The following is a 19,444-nucleotide window of genomic DNA, read 5'->3' as shown; positions in this document are numbered from 1 at the left end:
TCTTCAGAAAAATACTCATGTTAAACACCTTCCTTAGAGCAAATCCCAAATCCTGCTGATTGTCAGCCCCTGGTGTTTCCAGCCACAACAAAACTGGAATCAGTTTCTAACCTAATCTCCCCAATGTGATTACAGCAGTGGAACATCCAGCTGCACTCCAGGAGATTCTGCAGCACTTGGAACAGATCATTTCATCAGTAACATCCCCTTCACATCTTCAAGATATTAGCTGCAGCTAGATTTTAACACAAATTACATAAAATGCATTAACCAAACAAATCTATCCAGGAAGATTTGTTCTCTATCACTAAGGAATGAAAGTAAAAGTATTTCTATATTTGTGTAATAACTCTGATCACAGGCAACATTTAACTATGCAGATAAAAGCAGCAGCAGCCAAACTAATTCCAAGGAGGGGGGAAAAGACCCCAAAGGGTTAAAATACCTGACCTGCAAGCTCTGCCCATGCTGACTGGTTTGTGCTGTGGTCCCCCAAGCACTTGAGAAAGGAATGCAAATGTTACCAGTGCCTGGCATGAAATCTGCACTGCTGTTCCTGCCCAGCAGCACCAAGGCTGTCCTGCAGGAACAAAAGGAGGCTGAGTCTGTGCTCCACAGCTGCCTGTCCTAGAAAAATGGGTAGAAATAGCACTGCTGCTGCATCATCATCCTGGGATCACCTGGGCTGCAAAAAGCTACAGGAAAATGAAGTGTCAACTTTGGCTTTCACAAAGCATTAACGTGGCTTTCATCTACCAGCCAACAGCTTCAGATCTTCAGTCAAATCAGTTTAAGCTGCAAATACTCCCACTTCAAGTGCTTTTCCGTAAAGGAGTTAAAAATACAGCTTTTACAGCTGGATTATTCCTTGCCACCACTGAATGTCTCAGCAGAAGGCCAAACAAGTCAAACTAGTTCACATTTGAAGTGAAATGATGAAATAGCTGCTGTATACCCTCAGCTATACTTAGATATATATTATATATATAATCTTGGCCACCAAGTTACTCCTGCAAAGTGGATTTACTCTCCCAGCTCTGGGAAAGGCTGCAGCAGAGCAGGAAAAGGAAGCATTCAGCCAGAAGTGTGATTTCTGGCAAGGAAAAAAAGGCACATGGATATGACTGCACTTGGGTTTATTAGCAGAGAAAACACTCTCCCATTACTCATCCTGCAGCAAACAAGGCATTGCTTCCTCACCCTTTACTTCTCTCCCAATTTCTCAATTTTATGGAAAAAGTAGGAAAAAGCAGCCTTCCCACAGGTTGTCCTTTCCTCTGAGCTGAAATTCAGATGATTACTTAACTGGACACAAGGTTCTACAAACTAACAAATCTCAAGAAACTTTTTACTGAAATGTTTAAAAAGCACAGACAAAATTGTGAAACTGAGAAACAGGTTTGCTGTTTGGGCTTTTTATACATTTTGAATTTGCACCCAGCATCCCATAACCAGGAGCTATGAAAACCACTGGCCATGAATTCACAGCTGTACCACAGCCTAAACAGCATTTCAGGCAAAGCATATGTCAAAATATCTCTTTACAAAAAAATAAAGTTGACTTTTCTAAACACAAACACATGCAAATGAAGCCACACTTGAAGGTGGAGCAGTTGCATATAAAAACTTTTAACAGCTGAAAATGTAACAAATGACAAGCAAACTCTCAGAGAAGCTGCCAGTCCTTCATCATTAGCCTGCAGCTCCAAACTAGAACATGAACACATCTCCAGTGCCTGGAGATCAGAGCTAGGTAAATGTAGGTCACCTAAGCCCATGAGTCAGTGCAACTCCTCCTGCCCACCATTTAAGCTTTCAAAGGCTCAAAAATATAGTGATGATCAAACCTTTCCTTTTTTTCCTTCCCAATTCAGGAGTTTTTTGGATGTTTTTATAGAATTACAGCTGAAGAAAGTTACATATTTTCTACATGTTTCACATCAATTAATCTGACAGACTTTATTCCTTCATTTAAAAAAAAAGAATTCTCATCCTCAAAAAGTCATTTTCTGGTCAGAGGAAAGGCAGATCTCTGGCTAGCAGGGAAGCACAGTTGTGACTGTCACATTACTGGCAGGACAAGTTTCATGACCAAATTACCCCTTCCAGCCTGATGTAATTAAGGGAGCACATTGTGGATCTCAGCAGTTTATCCTGAATATTGTAACTCGAATACAAAAGCAAAGCAGGTTGTACTTTTTTTTTTATCAATTACATAACGTACTTCAAATCAAAGCAACAAACTGAACAACCACAGAAAATCCTGCCAAAAGACAAGCCAATTTCTTACACCCAAACAAGTTCTGTTTATGTATGCTCCACATTCTATTTCAAATAATGAGGTGCCTGTTGGCACTCCTCTATTTCAAACAGCAGCTGCCACAAAGTGCATCCAGCCCAAGGAAGTTTTGTATAAAATGGTCAGTGCAGTGAGCAGGGGGGAGAAAAAGGGAGTGCAAGAATAAAAACCAACCCGTGTCACACAGACACCACTGCATTTCTGAGTGAGCTGTTCCACAGACTCCTTATCCTCCCATGTCAGGACTGCACCAGCAGAAAACTCTGCTGCTTCTCATTTCAGATTTGCCCCAGCTTGTATTTTCTGTTCCACAAAACAACAAAGAGAAAGCCCACCAGAACAGGGACAATTTTATTTTGTAAATAATCACAGCATAAGGAGGGCAGTGCAACTGCAGCACTTGTACAGGATCATAAAGCAATGGCCCCTGACAGGAGAACTGTACCCACATTTTATAAACTACTTTTAATTTGTATTCTGTGGCACAACACTGTGTTCTTGATGAGAAAACTCCTTCCCTGCACCTTCCCTGGCAGCCAGGGCAGGAACACACATGAAGTGCAGGCATTTGGGGACTACAGCAGCAATACCTGCAAAGTGCATTCCAGGCAACAGGGAGAGGGAGGGAACTGAATTGTGAGAGGTGATTACATCAACTCTTGGCTCTGTGGAGAGCAAAAGAAGGAATTTCTGACACCTTTCCACCACCACTACAAACCCACAGAACATCTGCCTGTGATAATGAGAAATAGTAACATTTTCCTATCTGTTTTCTTGCTATGTTAAAACTAAATACAAGCCAAACAAAAATACTTTCCTATCATATTCTCCCTGCTGGCAGTCCTCACAAATATCAAATGAAACAGAAATCCTTCCCAAACAGGGAGACTGGTCCTTCCTCAGTTCTGCACTCAAGCACAGTGGTTGGTAAAACCCCTCTGGCCAAGGCTCTGTCTCCTCACAGCCTCTAAAAGTTTGGAAACACCAGCTCCAGGCTGGCTGCTCATAACTCAGCACACACATTTATTTATTCAAGCTCTGCAGGCTCCTCTTGCACTGAACTAGCTATTGAGTCTATGTGCAAACTGGAAACCCTCCCTATAATGAAGAACAAAAATAATTAAGACTTGCATTATTCTGATTTACCACTGCATGATAAGCTTTGAGGAGAGAGAAGCTGGAACATGAAGTTCCTCAAGAACACAGCCAGTTTAACTACTCTATTACAGGTGGAGCAGGCAAAACAATCCCTCAGTCATTTTATCTAATACTTCCCAGCAGAAAACCCTTAGTGCTGGCCCTTTTTTCTTTTTTTCCTTTTCTCTGCCAAGCTAAAATCATTAGAGCTGCAGCCTTCAGTGGGATGAAGTTCTTAGAACACAATGGTAAAATCAGTTCTGCATGTGCAGAACACAGCTTGGGCCACATTAAATAGCAAAATGCCTTGGAACACCTCACAGTGTCCACCCAAGCTCCAGGCACGTTCCAGAAATTCACCTTTTTCTGTAGTTTACAAAATCTTTATTTGGCAGCTAAGATCCTGAAGGATTGTTTTCCACAAGCCTCCCTCAGTTCCTCAAGGTGGAAAAGCAGCACCAGCATCTTCCCTGCAGCTCCAGGAGGCAGCACATTCCTGCCCTGGCCAGGCAGGAACAAAGCCTGGCTCTCCTGGAACGGCTTCCAGCTCACAAACTGCAGCCTGGCACTGCCCTGCCACTGCAAAGCCTTTCTTCTTCTCTTGCTGTGTCTGAATTTACCTCACAGGCTGCTTTTATCCTCCAAATCCACGGTTTAAAAAGTAAAACCAACAGATATAGACTTGGAGGAGGTTATTAAAAAGAAAAAATCAGAAGTAGAGCTCTAGGAGTAAAACATGCAAGAATCTGAGTTTTAAGAAATGAAACAGATTAAATATGGGCACAGATTAAATATGGGTTGTTAGTAGTTCAAAAATATTACAATTGGCTTGATGAGGCCAAAGATGAGGAACAAGAGTTAGATGAAGAGCTGACAGAGGATCTGAAGTTATTGGTAAAGAAAGCAAAGGAGAAAAAAAGAAATTGAGAATGGGTTCTGTGCCTCCCAGACCACTCTCCTTTCCAAAAGCTGAATTATCACCCAAGATTGTGGAGTCAGGAAATCCTTCTACTGCTGTGAGGAATCTCTAACTCAGTTCCAGCAGTTTGTATCTCACACTGCCTCTCCTGTGAGCTGCTCCATGTGCCCTCTCCATGCAGGTGAAGGTGCCACCCTTGCACATACAGCAGCCACTATTCAGGATGGCACTTTATTATTTTAAATATGGAAATTACACTCAAAATTATGCTTTTAAAACACAGCAATCAAAAGCAAAGCTGCAAAATTCAGACTGCTTGTATCTTCATTAGATTCCCACTAGTTTGTGTATGCTTATTTCCACTAATCTCATCTTCACAGAGGACAAATCCCTCAAAGTATCCACACAGACCCATCCAAGAGAACCATTCCACCCTGGGCAGTGGGAGACTGCTGTTCCTATTTGTCTAGCAAGCTGGAAAATACAGTGGAATATAAAGGAAAGTGGGAAAAGAATGTACAGCCTCTGAATTACTGCAGCTAAACACCGTGGAAAACTAAAATCTCTGTAACAGCACCTCAGCAAACGAGTCAGCCACACAATGCTTTTCACAAGCAATTACTCAGGGCAGGATTTAGGGTGGCTAAGATTAGGTGAGGCAAAAATTACCTATCAGGACTCCATCGTGACAAGGAACACAGATTAGCACTTTTGGAAAGCAGCTAAGCCCACCTGCCCAGGACTCATGTGCCTCTTTTGATGGCCTAACTTCACTTCTCAACCCTAAATTTTTGGAAAGCTGAATGCTTCGAACATTTTGCTGAATTGACAATCTTATCTCTTCTCCACAGGCTGAATGATCAACAAGGTGATTACTGTCAAACTGAGGAAAAGTGATCCAAAAATGATGATTTTTTATTTATTTTTTCCACTGGTGGAAGGAGTGTTAAGGAACTGAGGAACCAGTGTCAAGCAGAATATACAAATGGCCAGGAACAAGGAGGAATGAGACTTTCCCCTCTGTGGGTTGTGACCTGCCAACAATGGGTTATCTCATAGAGAAACAGCCAAAAATAAACCAGAGAATACGTGAAAAACACAATGGTTGGTAAATGACTCATGGGGATCACAGAAATGAAACACAACCACCACCACAGAATAAAGGCTCCAATAGTTCATGTTCTTTATCAGCTGAGGTTTCAGTACCAGTTCTGCAGAGGTTCTTGCCATGTTTTCTGCAGGAACTGCAGCCCCTCCAGGACTCCAGCAGGTGACACACATGGATGTGGGATGTCCCATCAGGACACCAGCCCATGTTCTGATTCCCAGCACATTCTCAGCCCAACACGTGGCAGGTGGAAACCTGCAAGGAGCTGGCAAAGCCTGTGACAGCAACTTTGTATTTTCAAGGGGTTTGCAAGTTAAAATGAAAATTGGGACACCACACATATGCCACCGCCTCCCCAGACAGTTTTAGAGCTTAAGTATCTGCAAAACAATTTTATGTAGATGCAACATAGCTGTTAAAAGAAATGCACAGATTAATACACTGCTGCCACCAAACCCCAAGCAGTAAATACACTAAAAATTCATATTTTTAAGTGACAGCATTAAAAATTGGGTATGAGTATGGCAGTAGGTATACTGCAAGAAAAAAACAAGTCTTAAATGGTCAAAGTAGCTCATTTCAAAGGACCAGCACTGACAATGCTGCTACTTTATGTCTTTCCTTGTACAACATCTTCTGTCAGCATTCAGAATTATTCTGCACATATGAACGAACACAATGCACAAAACAACACTCCAGCTATTTCCCAACACATTTAGTCTCGAAGACACTGAAATTCTTTTGCTTTCTGGATGTAAAAAAGCAGTTAAACCAGAATATGCTGACAAGCTGATAAAGGCCCGATGCTCAGAGCAGAGCACACCCCTGTCGCAGACATTTCTCCACAGAAATCCTTTCTTTCAGATTTCTGCGTCTTCGGGAGGCCAGAGGCCTCAGAAGAGAAGGTAAACAATTATTATCAGCTGCTGTGGAATGCAATAGGATTCACCTTGATTGGCTCATTTTCTATGTTTATAATTAAGAGCCAATCACCAGTTCAAGCCAGGGGACTGAGTCCTTAGCCACAACTTTGTTGTGGATTCTTTTCTATCTTTTCTTAGCTTAGCTAGCAGCTCTGCAAACCTCTCTCTATATTCTATTTAGTATAATTATAATGTATTATATCATATATTAATAAATCAAGCCTTCTGATCAAGATACAAGATTCACCGTCTCTATCACCAGCAGCGACTCACACAGGTCGCTGTAACACACCCCCAGCTCCCTGGGTACCCTCATGCAGCAGCAGCTGAGGCACCACTGCCCTGGCTGCTCAGAACAGGAACATCCACGGCAGCGGGAGCACAGGCGGCTCTGCTCAGAGCAGGGACAGAGGCAGCAGAGCTGTGTCAGTGTCCCTGCTCTCAGCACAGCTCCAGCACCTCCTGCTCTCCTGTCCTTCATCCATCCATGGTCTGAAGACCCCACAGAAGTGCCACCCGATTGTCATCAGGCCCACAGTGCAGACAAGGTTGAGAAATGATGATGAAATCACACCCAGAACCCTCACACTTCTGCACACTCTGAACCTGTGAGACTTTCCACTTTCAAACAACACCAATTCAGGCAGTTTTTGGAAGAACATGTTTCTCATGGGTCTGTTCATTGCCTCCTTTGGTCCCAAATCTAATTAAGAGATCTTGCAAATCATAATGACATTCAGTAAAGCAATGAATTACTCACACAATTGTTCAGAATGGTTGTTTTGCAAATAAGGCAGAAAACAGAAACTGAACTAGAACATATAAACTGATTTAAATTTCACATTAGTGATGTCTCCATTATCAAATACTGCTGGCTACTCAGCAAACACACTGCATGTGCTGGACACTCAGACCTGCCAATAAGCAGTTGTTCACTAATTTTAAGTGGTTTTTTATTTCAAGCTGTCACAAAAGAAATAAATTTAGAGCACACATGCTTAAAATTGGTTTCCATACCAAACAGCTAAAAACCACCTCAGCTCTTAGTTTATCTCTTTCCTAACTATAAAAAATCCATGAGAAATTTGATCAATTATGAAGCCACACAGACTGCACAGCTCAGCCCCACTGGATCACAGCTGGGCGGGAGGGACCCTCAGAGCCCCTGGCACCCACCAGTGCCAGCAGCACAAAGCCAGGGGGAAAATGAGCACAGCTGCCCTCCCACAGCACTGCAGGCTCAGCACTGATCAGAGCTTGGGACATCTCTATTCCTAGGATGTGATCACATCAAACCAGAAAATCATATCAGCCTTAATGTGACAATCATTAGTGCCAAGTGTAACACACATCCACTGCATTTATTCTCTCAAATTCAGGAAACTCAGAGCTGTGGCAACACCTGGAACACCACGGCAGCATCTGCCACCTGCACTGAGCAACAAGAGTGACCAGCACAACCCAGGGACCAGCACAATTCACTGACCCCAACAACCCAGGGACCAGCACAACTCAGCACTATGTCCGGACTACAGTGAAGTTCAAGAGACTGAGACCATGAGCCTGTTGACAGAAACAAATTCAAAGCTTTATTTCTTCTGCTCTGAAAGCTGACTGCTCCTCTTTCACACCTCTCACTCTGCTGCACTTACATTTTCTGTGGCTTGCAATGCCACGATGACAATTTTATGTATCTCATTCTTGCCTGCTCTGAAAGCACACTAACTGCATAAACTCTTTTTCATTTTTGTTGTTTCAAGTTCTGTTAGAGAGTTTTCACTCTGTGTGATGAAACGTGGAAGCCCAAACTTCTTGTTAGGGGCAATGGTCTATGGTCACAGGCCTTAACTGAGAAGTGAGTACTGCCTAAGCAAGTGGAAATTACCTCAGTAAGTTGTCTCTGACTTTTTTCCAACTTTGTATCAATTAAACACAGCGCTCCACAGACATTTTCTAACAGTTGTGGTTTTGGTTTTGTATCCCAAAGGCAGCAGCAGAACAGAAAGTGAGGTTTTCCATGCTGTAAGGACACCAGAGTGCTATTTCTTACTTTCTTTGGTCAGCTAGCTATTATTAGAACCCCTAAGATTTAATGGATAGACTGAGTACACTGGAGCTCCAGTGAACTTGATTCTTTTTGCAATTCAGCTGTTACCTGTGCTGACAATGACTCTTTTCCTTTCTGCTTGACTTCCCTCTCCTTTTTACCCTATCTACTCTCATTTAAAATGACACGGCCACCCCACACTATGTGCCAGCCTCCCTTGGAACTGAATACCCTCCCCAAGTAACATGGTCCAAATCCATTGTTTTAATACAGCTAATCTAATTGCCTGCCTCTACCATTAACAAATTAACTGAACCTTTCCCACTTCCCTCTCCATCCAGCCTAAAGCTTGCATCAAGAATTCAAGGCATTATCAGTATTTTACCTGTTTTAACAGGTTGCTACAGTACCTACAAAGACATCCCACTCCAGCAAGACAAAACATTTTCAGAGCAGAAGCCTTCACTACTCTGTATGAATGATACACCACTTTTGTATTTTGAGTTACAGTGGCAAATCCACTGCCAGCCTGCAACATTCATGGGGAAAAATGAGGCAGGAAATCTGTAAATCACTAAAGAGGGTTCTAATGTTGTATAAAAAAACATGCCCAGTGCACTGGGGGAATACCTCAGCTATTTCTGCTGGTCTGCTCAGTGGAGTTCAAACAAAATAAGAAGTCTTTCATACACAGAGTTCTTTGAAGAAAACCTACTTTCCTGCATGTTTTTTTAAAATGCATCTTTTCACACAACCTTTAGAGACATCCTCTTCTTTACAGCTTTTACAGATCGTGCGTTTTTCTCTTCCACCTCAAAGCTGAGCCCCACTTGGGGTATTTACTTTTTTAACAAAGTAAAATAATTTCAGATCCCTTAAGTGGTTTTCCAGTTTGTTACCATTACCCTCGATGGCAGCCCATCTATATTCCTTTTTTTCCTACCATAACTCCAATGCAAACAACACAGAGTGCTTCCCTTAAAGCTCCCATCCAAGATCTGAATTCACACACAATGCTACCAACAGCAAATTCCCCCAAGTGCTCCTGCACATTTCTTTCCTACAGCACTGACACTGGTGGCTACCACAGAATCTCAACAAGCTTTTCTTGATTTGAAGAACAGATTTTTTCCCACAAGGTGTATGATTCAAAGAAGCCCTGCACAAACACTTTGTTAGGGTTACTGTGATTTAATCTTCCTCCTGCCTAACTACAGGTGAAGAAAAACAGAGCTTGTAGCACACACTGAAGATCAATAGATTGTATGCTGTCAAAAAAGGAGGAAAAGTTCTTAAACATATTTAAAATATCAGGAATATCTGGAAATAAATTAGGTATTAGAGAGTCAAATGCAAAATGAAAAGACTAATGTACTTCAAAGCTTTACTCTATTAAAGCACTAATGAATATATTAACATGAGCATTAACAAAACAGAATCCTTCAAAGTGTTTCAAAAATAACCAACACAGCCCCATTATTGGAAATACTTAAAACACAGTCTTAAATACCTATGGCACAATTTCATCAAACAAAAACAGGGTTCAGAACCCCAATTTTAAAATCTCAGACTATTCTCTTATGGAATGTCTGAATATACAAACACACACATGTACACACACACACTTTTTCACCACAAAGCACAACCCTTTGTTCCCTAATCCCCAGTTGTGTGTTTAATGATCACACATAAAACACTTCCATCAAAAAGCAAAACCGCAGTTCCAGCACGTTTAATTCTTTGGAAATGAACATCTACATTGCTGAAATGGCATTAGAGTGACAAATGACTGTAATCCAATGGCCCAAGGCCAGCAAGTTCTATTCTAACAGATCTGGCAGTTTTGTAGGACACAGCATGTTGTGTGAAATGAGACTGCTCAGTTCACCTACAAACAAAACCCCACTTCACTTCCCAAGGATTTTAACAGCTCCACCAATGCAAAGACCAGTACGTCTGAGCAACTGCCTACAGAAACTGGATTTATTAATAGGTAAATGGCTGGATGCATTCTGAGAAGGCTCCAGATCAGTGCTATAGTCTAGAATGCACAGAATAAATAGCAGTGATTCACAAAACCTGTGGGTTTCAGCCTATTTGCATGCTGCCATATAGTTCCAAATTTAAGTTCTATGTCAGTTTTCCCAGACTTCCTTTTTTTAAGTCAACCAGCCCACATTCACCCACTTCACTCAGTGTGGATTCACCATTCACATTTTAGAAAGGCAAATGATCCCTTCTGGCTACCCAAGCTCCCAGCTCCAGCTGCAGCCTGAATTCCCAAGATCACAGAATTCCCAAGAAGGAACAACTGCTCACTCCACGGGCAAAAGATGAGCCCAGACCCTTCTGAGCAATGAAAAAGAAGTGGGGAGAGACAAATGCAGCTTCTTCAGCCCTTTAAACACAGACACAACTGAGCAGCAGCAGCGAGATGGGGCACTCACACACCTCCCCCCAATCCCACCCCCAGCAGCCCTTTCCCACACCACCTTTTATTTTGTGTTCAGGGTGTCCCCCACGTCTTCAGTGAATTTCACAACCCTGACAGAATCCAACTGCCCCATCCCCAAACGTTTCTTTCTGCCCACGAGGACACTCCAACATTACACATATATGCACAAGAAACTCATCCAGCTGCATAACAACCATTTTTTGGACATTATTTTTGAGACATCGATTTCCTAATCACCACAAACATCAGGCAAGACACTGCAAAGGCAGCACAGCACAAATGCCTGCAGGCTGCTGCCTTTTTTTTTTTTTTCTTGTCTTCTAGAAAGAGTCCTGGCTTAAGGAAACATCAAGCTGCAGCCTGGCAGGGAGCAGGCCATAAAAGAGGCAGTTTGCAGTGCAGTGTTGCAGGAGTCAGGTTGCATGCCATGTTCGAGTTCCAGTTCTTCTGGTTGCCAGGCCAGACACAACCTGGGTGAGGATGAGCAGCTTAGGAGCTTGTTCAGCTTTTTTTTCTCAGCTCAAACCTGCCTGGTTTTCACTTCAGCTGGGTTTGGGGCCAACGTGGTACGTTTAAAATGGCACCGAGTTCATCTGACACCACAGTAATGGAGGAAGAACAAAACAAGCATAAATGATTCATTCTGCTATGGTATCCTTTCTTCTGCTAACTTGTTTTCACAGGATTTACAAATGATGCCTCTGTATTAATTCTTTCTATGAAAAACAATAGAAAAAGTGGCTAAAACAACCGTTTATACAGTTCCTACAGAGTTTTAGTCTTTCCAAACAGGGAAATAGTTTTTAAGCTGTCTTTATTTTTTTTTTTAAGAGATTTTTAGATGCCCTTGATGACAAGTGGGTTTAACTAGATCAGCTTAACATCTTTAGTGTCATGGAGCAATAGAGCAGGTTCACTTGTAGCTCACCTCAGAAAGAGGACAGATTGTGAATGCAGTCAGCACACACCCAGCAGACCCACACAACCCTGAAACCTCTCACGAGATGGTTATGAAATTGTGACATGGAACACAGAGGTACAAACAGCAGCAAGAGCTGAACTGCGCTACCAAACACCTCTGTGCTGGCTGGGCTGAGCTGGCACCCAAAATCGATGGGAATATGGATATGATGGGGTTTCAGGAGTCATTTGTCACCATGTGCAAACTGACTGATGAAATATTTCTGCCCACTATTCCATGAATCCACCCATGGCAGAAATCTGACTCTGCGTTTTGGCTGGAGGAGCAGCAGCATTTTCCTGAAGATGTTTTTTCCCCTGTGTGACAAAAAATGCCTCAGTGATGGTACAGCCAAATTGGAGATATGGAAGAAGAACACACTTCTGTCTACTTCTGCATCATGACATGAACATAATAACTCAATAATCTTATTTATCTTCTACTCAGAACAGGCAACTTTTATCAAAACTTTCTTATTTTTTCTGCTGATCTGCAACACTATCATCCTAAACCAAAAAGGAAACACCTTACACATGTAAAACTGCATCCCTGAGCTGATCTTCAGGATTTCATCCCACAGGCTCCAAGACATTGTTACTTTAATTCGGCATCTCAGCACTGCTCTGGAAGATGTGCTCACATAAATCCCACACAGCATCTCAATAAACTGGTTACATTTGAAAAAAACCCAGAAACAGGTTGTGTTTAGTAACATGAACAAAGCATTAGCTAAACAATATTTTATAAATGTGCTTCCAAAATATATATGTTCCACATTATATGCAAACTATCTAATACAAATAATATATTACAACTTCAGCAGCAACTTCACAAGACCTAAAATCCACCTTTACCTACAGAGGGGGATGATTTAAAGTAGTCTGTGCTCAAATTGCTACTAAAGATGAATTTACAGCCCAGTTTTAATTTCAGCAATGGAACACTTCACCATAAACTAAATCATCAGCATAACTTATTTTTTTGTTTTAAAGTACACCAACACAATTATGTACAGACCAAACCAAATCCTTAACTCCTCTAAATCATTTAAAAAGTCGCATTTTAAACACCAAACTCGTTAAACTGACCACATGTACGGCTGAGGGGGGAGAAAGCAGGCAGTGAAACAAGGCTTGAGCTGGACGCTGAATCCTTCTGATGTATCTGCATTCCAAAAATCATTCAGTGGGACAATAAAAAAAAAGGTCAGTGAGTCAGTTTCCTTCACTTTGAAATAAAACTTGAAGGACACAAAATTTTTAAATGAGTCGTAAATTTGAAACAAACTCCAGACACCGCAGCTGCCTTAGGAACACCCACATTAACAAAAGCTCTCACGTTTGTCTCTCAGACATAAATAAATCAAGCTGGACAAGAAATGTCGGTATAGTTTTCACCAATTACGAACTTTAAAAATGGAAATAACAGTGCCACTAGTGCACGTCTTCATTTGATGTGTAACTTAAGTTCATTGAGAAGAAAAAAAGACAAAATCTATAGAACTTATAGTAAAGCATCATCCTGTCCAAAATGACTTTGTATGAAACGTGCTTTCTATGACAGAAGACACAGATCCTTAACAAAATTACTTTTAACGCTACCACACTTTTCTAAACTTTATTATTCTCTAAACAACAAAGCTGCTCTAAGTCTTACAAATAAAACACTCCAGAGTTCCACACGCTTCTCCTGACACTCCTGCTTTCAAACTCTTTGGGAGAAAAACCTTAAGGGAAAGAAACAGCGAAGCGAACCCATTCAATCATTCGCTCTAAGCACACACCGGATTAGCCCAGGAACCGAGCTGTAAACTTCCAGCGCAAAACCACCACGACTGCAGTTTTTTTTCCACTCGGTGCACAAATCTCCGGGGCTGGTTCAGCCAGTGGGATCCGGGGAATCCGCACACGCATCCCCGGGCACGGCGATCTTGCAACACTCAGCCCTTTGCACCCCGATGCGCCGGGCTTTAGCGAGTGTTTGGGCGGGGGGGAGGGGGGAGGATTAGTTTACAAATCTCCTTATTCCCTTCTCGTTATAGAATCGTTTCTGCCTCTCCTCCCCGTCCAAAAAAAATTTCAAAAGAGCGGCCGGAGCGATGGGCTCTGTCCGAGGCACGCTCGGCCGGGGGCTCAGCACCGGCTCCCCCCGCCCCGGGCCCCGGCGTGGGGACACCGACACCGGCGTGGGGCCGACCCCCCGCGCTCCGGACCCCTCCGGGATGGGAATTCCGCCCCGGGAGCGCCGGATCCGCCGTCCCCGCGGGCAGCGAGGCCGCCCCACCGCCCTCAGCACATTCAATGAACGTGCACAATCACCCTGGGCCTACTCCCGGCCACCACGCTCCCCCCCCATCCCGCGGCCCGCCCGCCGCCGGGAGCCCGGCGGGGTCCTGGCGCGGTGCCGCAGTGGTGCCCGGGGTCCCGGCCGGTACCTGCGCGCCGTGCAGGGCCATGGCGCCCCGCGTCCCCGGGGAGCTCGGCGGTCCCGGCCCCTCACGCCGCCGCCCCCGCCGCCGCCATCTTCTCCCTCGCACGCACCAGCCGGGCCGGGCGGGCGGGCGCGCGCCGCACCGCGCATGCGCGGTCCCCGCCCGCCCGCTGCGCGCGCACGGGGCGGGAGCTGAGGGCGCCCAGGGAAAAGGGCGGGAGGCGACTCCGCCTCCCTGAGGGGGGCGAGGAGCCCCGAGAGCTTCTCTGGAACGGCCCGGCGGGCATCCCGCCTGTGGGAGGCTGAGGGAGCGGAGAGGGTTTAGCATAGGGGAGAGAAGGCTGAGAGGGGATCTGGTTAATGCATGTAAAATATCGCCAGGGTGGGTTCTGAAAGAATCATGGATGGAGCTTAAAGATCATCCAGTTCCACCCTGCCATGATCAGGGACGCCTTCTACTGTCCCAGCCAGCTCCATGCCTGGGACATTGCCAGGGATCCAAGGGCAGCCCCAGCTGCTCTGGGCACCCTGTGCCAGCCCAGTGCCAGACCTTTTTCTGTGGTGCTCAACAACAGGACAAGCAGCGGTGGCCATAAACTAAACCACGAGAAGTTTCAGCTCAGTGTGAGAAGGAATTTCTGTCCGTGTAAGGGTGGCTGAGCTCTGGAATAGCTGCCCAGGGAGGGTGTGGAGTCTCTTCTAGGGGAGCCATTCCGACCCCACCTGGCCACATTCCTGCTCCACACGTCCCTACCTCGGCAATGTCGTTGGGCTGGGTGATCTCCAGAGATCCTTTTGAGCCCAAATAATTCTGTGATTCCTTGATTAAATTGGAAAAAACCTTCCAAGACCATCCATTGAGTCCAACCTGTGGCCAATCCCTACCTGATCAGCCAGCCCAGAGCACTGAGTGCCACATCCAGGAATTCCTTGGACACCTCCAGGGATGGTGATTCCACCACCTCCCTGGACAGCCCGTTCCAATGTTTAATCACCCTTTCTGTGAAAAAATTCCTCCTAATGTCCAGTTTTCATCTGTAAAAGGGCACACGCACAAATGTCCTTATTTGTCATTCTGGTAGGTGACAGGTAAGGCTGTGTGCCCAGGTGATGCCAGAGTGAAGCTGTCCCACCTCTGTCCCAAATAACCAGGGTGGGAAAGGGTTCAGGGCTTTATCTCGGAAAAAAATAGGAATGACTAAGCCAATCTCATGATTTTGAGAGGACTGAGTCATAACAATACTGAAACCCCCAGGCAAGAATCCATCAAATTAATCGCTAATTTACTCCATATTTTTTTTCCCTGAAACAAACTACCAAGTCCTGCAAAAGTCTAATTCGCCTCCGGATCCAGAGCAAGTGATGGAACAACTTTATATCAGTGAGAAAGTTGAATAGAATAAAAGGAAGAGCACACAAGAAGTCTGTGTCTTTGGGAAAGTGGGGAGAAGATTCCTCCCCGTCTCCAGGACAAGGACACGTCCCTCCTGTTTTGTGAAGAGCAACACTTCCCGTGTGCTAATGACAGTAAATGATTTTCTCTATCAGCCTTCACCCTTCCAGCTGACACACCCAGCTGCCGCTCCCTCGCTTTTGTCTCTCCCCGGTGTTGCTGTGCTGTCCTGAGGCAGAGAACCAGCAGTGAAAATGGCTGGTTAATATTAAAGGAGAGAAACAAAAAAGGGAGACAAATGTTCAGGCTTTTTGCATACAGCATTTCAAACGTCTGAAAGCCCCTCTCCCCTCGGGAGTCTAATTTACAAGGTAAATAATGGAGTGAAAACCCTTACGTGGCTCGTCTGGTTGAAGGCAAAATTCCCTTCTGCCCACAATGCTGCCTAAGTAAACTGACTGTTCCAAAATACAAATGAGCACAGTGTCCTCAGCCTGGAAAGCAGAAATTCAAATACCAAAACTGCTAAAACCCAGAGCTGAGGGTGAAAACTAAGAAAGGATGTCACTGTCTCATTCAGCAACATTTTAAACATGTTCGATTTTATCCCATCTTAGCATAATTATAAAGTCTGTTAACATTTTACCATGAAATTCCCTAATAATCTAAGGAGTTTTTTTTTTATGAAACTTACCTGCCTCAAAGTTTCCACCTCGGTTCTATTCTATTAATTTTTGCCTGTTATTTCATTACTGCTTTCATTGCACAAATCAGTTGTATTTTCCAACATTCTTTATGCCAGTGGCTGTGAATTATCCCTCCAAATCAACAAGTTGCTTTTCCAAATTAAAAAAAAATAACCAGTGTTGTATTTTTCTTTCTGCATATGCACATTCTTAAAATTCATGGAGCGATGTTCCCGACAGCATGTGGATTTATCAAAACCAAGCGAGGTGCCTGGCTGTGGAAATAAAGGATTGTCTGCCAGCAGCCCAGGAGCTGGATAAACCACTCCCAGGGTATCTGGCTCCAGGTGCTGCTGTAATTGCTCCTATCCTGCTGCAAATGCAAAGTGCTGGGGACTCCGTGGGACTTCACAAGGTCATGGGATCCGTGCTCATGTGACAGTGCCAGGAGATGTGTACACACGGCTTCTGAAGGTGACTTTTGGGGAGTTGAAGCCCTCAGGACCCTCACACCCCCTTTTCAGAGACACAGGGAATGCTGTAGCCCTTCAGGAGGTTTGGTGCTGTCCTTGTAGAGCTTCATCCTCGTGTCAAGAGCTTCAGGAGCTCCCAGGACCTTTTCTCCAGAGATGCAGAACCTTTATCCCAACAGTTTCTAGGTCCAGTAAGGGCTTTGCCTACATGAAGTATTTGCAAGCCCTGGCTGGATCTCAGGGAGGGTCAGTTGGCTCAGATTAAAACCAGGATATTTAAGTTTTCAGCAGAGAACCAGCCAGCTCTAGGTCACCATCAGAGTCTGTACAGTTATCAACCTTGGTGATATTTTTTTAACTTTCTGAGCCCTAAATGTCCCAGGCCAGCAGCAGGCACTGGGAGTGGGCAAAGGGAACCTGAGAGCAGAAGGGCAGGAATGGTTCTGCAGGTGGAAGAGTTTACACAAGTAACATGGGCAAACAGCAGCTATTTAATTCCAAAAATGGGTTAATGCAAACCTGACTTCAAATTCCATTGAAAAGGGGGAATTCCTAAATTTTCTGGACATTTCTAAAAAGATTTGCTGATGTAAAAAGCTGAAGCATGGACTAGGTCAAGCAGAAACACATTTGAAGTGTGGACAAGCCTTGAGTAGATCATGTGGATGCTTGACTCAGTGTTTCAATTATCCATGCAGAACTTCTGGCTAATTCATTGTGACTTATTCATCCTTATCTTAAATACAAGGTTCCCTCTTCTCATTCAATCATCTCTGTCAGTCCTGGAGCATCAAAAGAACCAGCAAGTCTCCATCTCACCTTCCCCTCGTGTTCTGTCACCAAACCCATCATAAAACAAAGTTATATTTTTTCCCAAAGCTACTCCAGGTTCCAGGAGGAACTAAAAATTGTGTGTAGCACCAACAACCCCGTGCCTGTGCTGTGTCCTCCTGCGTGGAGTTACCAGGAAGGAGGAGGAAGCTGTGAGTAGCTGAGCTGTGAGTAGCTGAGCTCTGACTCTCACAGTGGTGACAGAACCTCTCCATCTGCCCTGACCTGATCCCTGAGACACCCCAGAGCCATAAGTTCATGAAGGAATAATTAGCACTTCTCTCATTACTACATTCATGAGAACTGAAATAGCTCAAAAGCTGAAATAAAATAATATTTAAAGCCTGTCACGCCAGATTTTTTTTTTTTTTTGTCTTACTGGTCAGAGCTTTGCTAAGACATACCAGCAAGGGAAGAATCACAATTCAAATCTGGGCTTGTTTTCTGTAAGTTAAATTGCTCTCAGAAAGAGCACTGGAGGTTAAATTATTTCTTTACATTCCCTAGACACACAACCCCTTTTTTTGCTGTCACGCAAGAATCCAGAATCCTAAACAGCGCCCAGAAAATCAGCAGTTTTTGAAAGAAACCCCTGAAAGCAGTCAGATTCTTACACACAAAGACACCAGCACATTTTTATCAATTAAAAATATCAACTTGAGAGCAAAAATATTGCCATCTTCTCTCTCAAGCCCTCAAAACAACTGCATCTCACACCAGGCTGGGATTTTTCCTCGGGGCACCTCGAGGGATTTGTTATCCAACATCAGAGTTCCAGCAGCAGCTCCTTGGCATGCCAGTGCCACCATGCAGGCAGGGATGTGTGGGAAGAGCAAACCTGAGGGTTCTGGTAGCTGCTTTGTTTCAGGTAAAATGAGCTTTCCTCAGAATCTGGCAATGGAAGCCTTTTTAGAAATGAGGCAGAGCAGTAGTTATTTCTCCCTGGGGCAGGAAGAAAGAGCTGTGCTTCCTGGCAAGAGTGAAACCCTTCACAGAGCTTAGGGATGAAGGCAGTGGGATCTGCAGGTTCAGGAGCCAGGCTGAAGCAAGGGAATGCACCTTTCCTCTGCCAACCCTCATTCCTCACCAAGAGGAATGTTCAGACCTCAAAAACCAGAGCAGAAATCCACTGGTGTCACACAAATTCTCTCTTTCATTTTTCAGGAATTCCAGCACGCCAATTCCCCAAAGCTGAGCAGTGCTGGGGAGTGAGGGTGAGCTCCAAGGTCCCTGTGATGTCTGCTGACACTTCTGAGGGGTGATCAGCCACATCTGGATCCACAGCATCCCAAATCCAGGGGTCATCAGGCACATCTGGATCCACAACATCCCAAATCGAGGGTGATCAGCCACACCTGGACCCACAACATCCCAAATCGAGGGTGATCAGCCACACCTGGACCCACAATATCCCAAATCGAGGGTGATCAGGCACACTTGGATCCACAGCATCCCAAATCCAGGGTGATCAGCCACATCTGGATCCACAACATCCCAAATCCAGGGTGATCAGCCACATCTGGATCCACAATATCCCAAAACCAGGGTGATCAGCCACATCTGGATCCACAACATCCCAAATCCAGGGTGATCAGCCACATCTGGATCCACAACATCCCAAATCCAGGGTGATCAGCCACACCTGGACTCACAACATCCCAAATCGAGGGTGATCAGCCACATCTGGATCCACAACATCCCAAATCAAGGGTGATCAGGCACATCTGGATCCACAACATCCCAAATCCAGGGTGATCAGCCACACCTGGACTCACAACATCC

General features: G+C 44.4%; 1 protein-coding gene across 1 annotated transcript in view; it reads right to left on the bottom strand.

Moving 5' to 3' along the window:
- Positions 1-14,391, bottom strand: part of USP10 (ubiquitin specific peptidase 10) — a 50,175-nt gene extending 35,784 nt beyond the window's left edge. Inside the window, exon 1 of the mRNA XM_059481448.1 lies at positions 14,284-14,391. Within this exon, the coding sequence (XP_059337431.1) occupies positions 14,284-14,304 (21 nt within the window). The 5' untranslated portion in view covers positions 14,305-14,391. The remainder of the gene's footprint in view (positions 1-14,283) is intronic.
- Positions 14,392-19,444: the final 5,053 nt, after the last annotated feature.

Source organism: Ammospiza nelsoni, chromosome 13 (genome assembly GCF_027579445.1).
Source record: "Ammospiza nelsoni isolate bAmmNel1 chromosome 13, bAmmNel1.pri, whole genome shotgun sequence".
Lineage (NCBI taxonomy): Eukaryota > Metazoa > Chordata > Aves > Passeriformes > Passerellidae > Ammospiza > Ammospiza nelsoni.
This window is presented reverse-complemented; position numbering and strand designations above follow the sequence as displayed.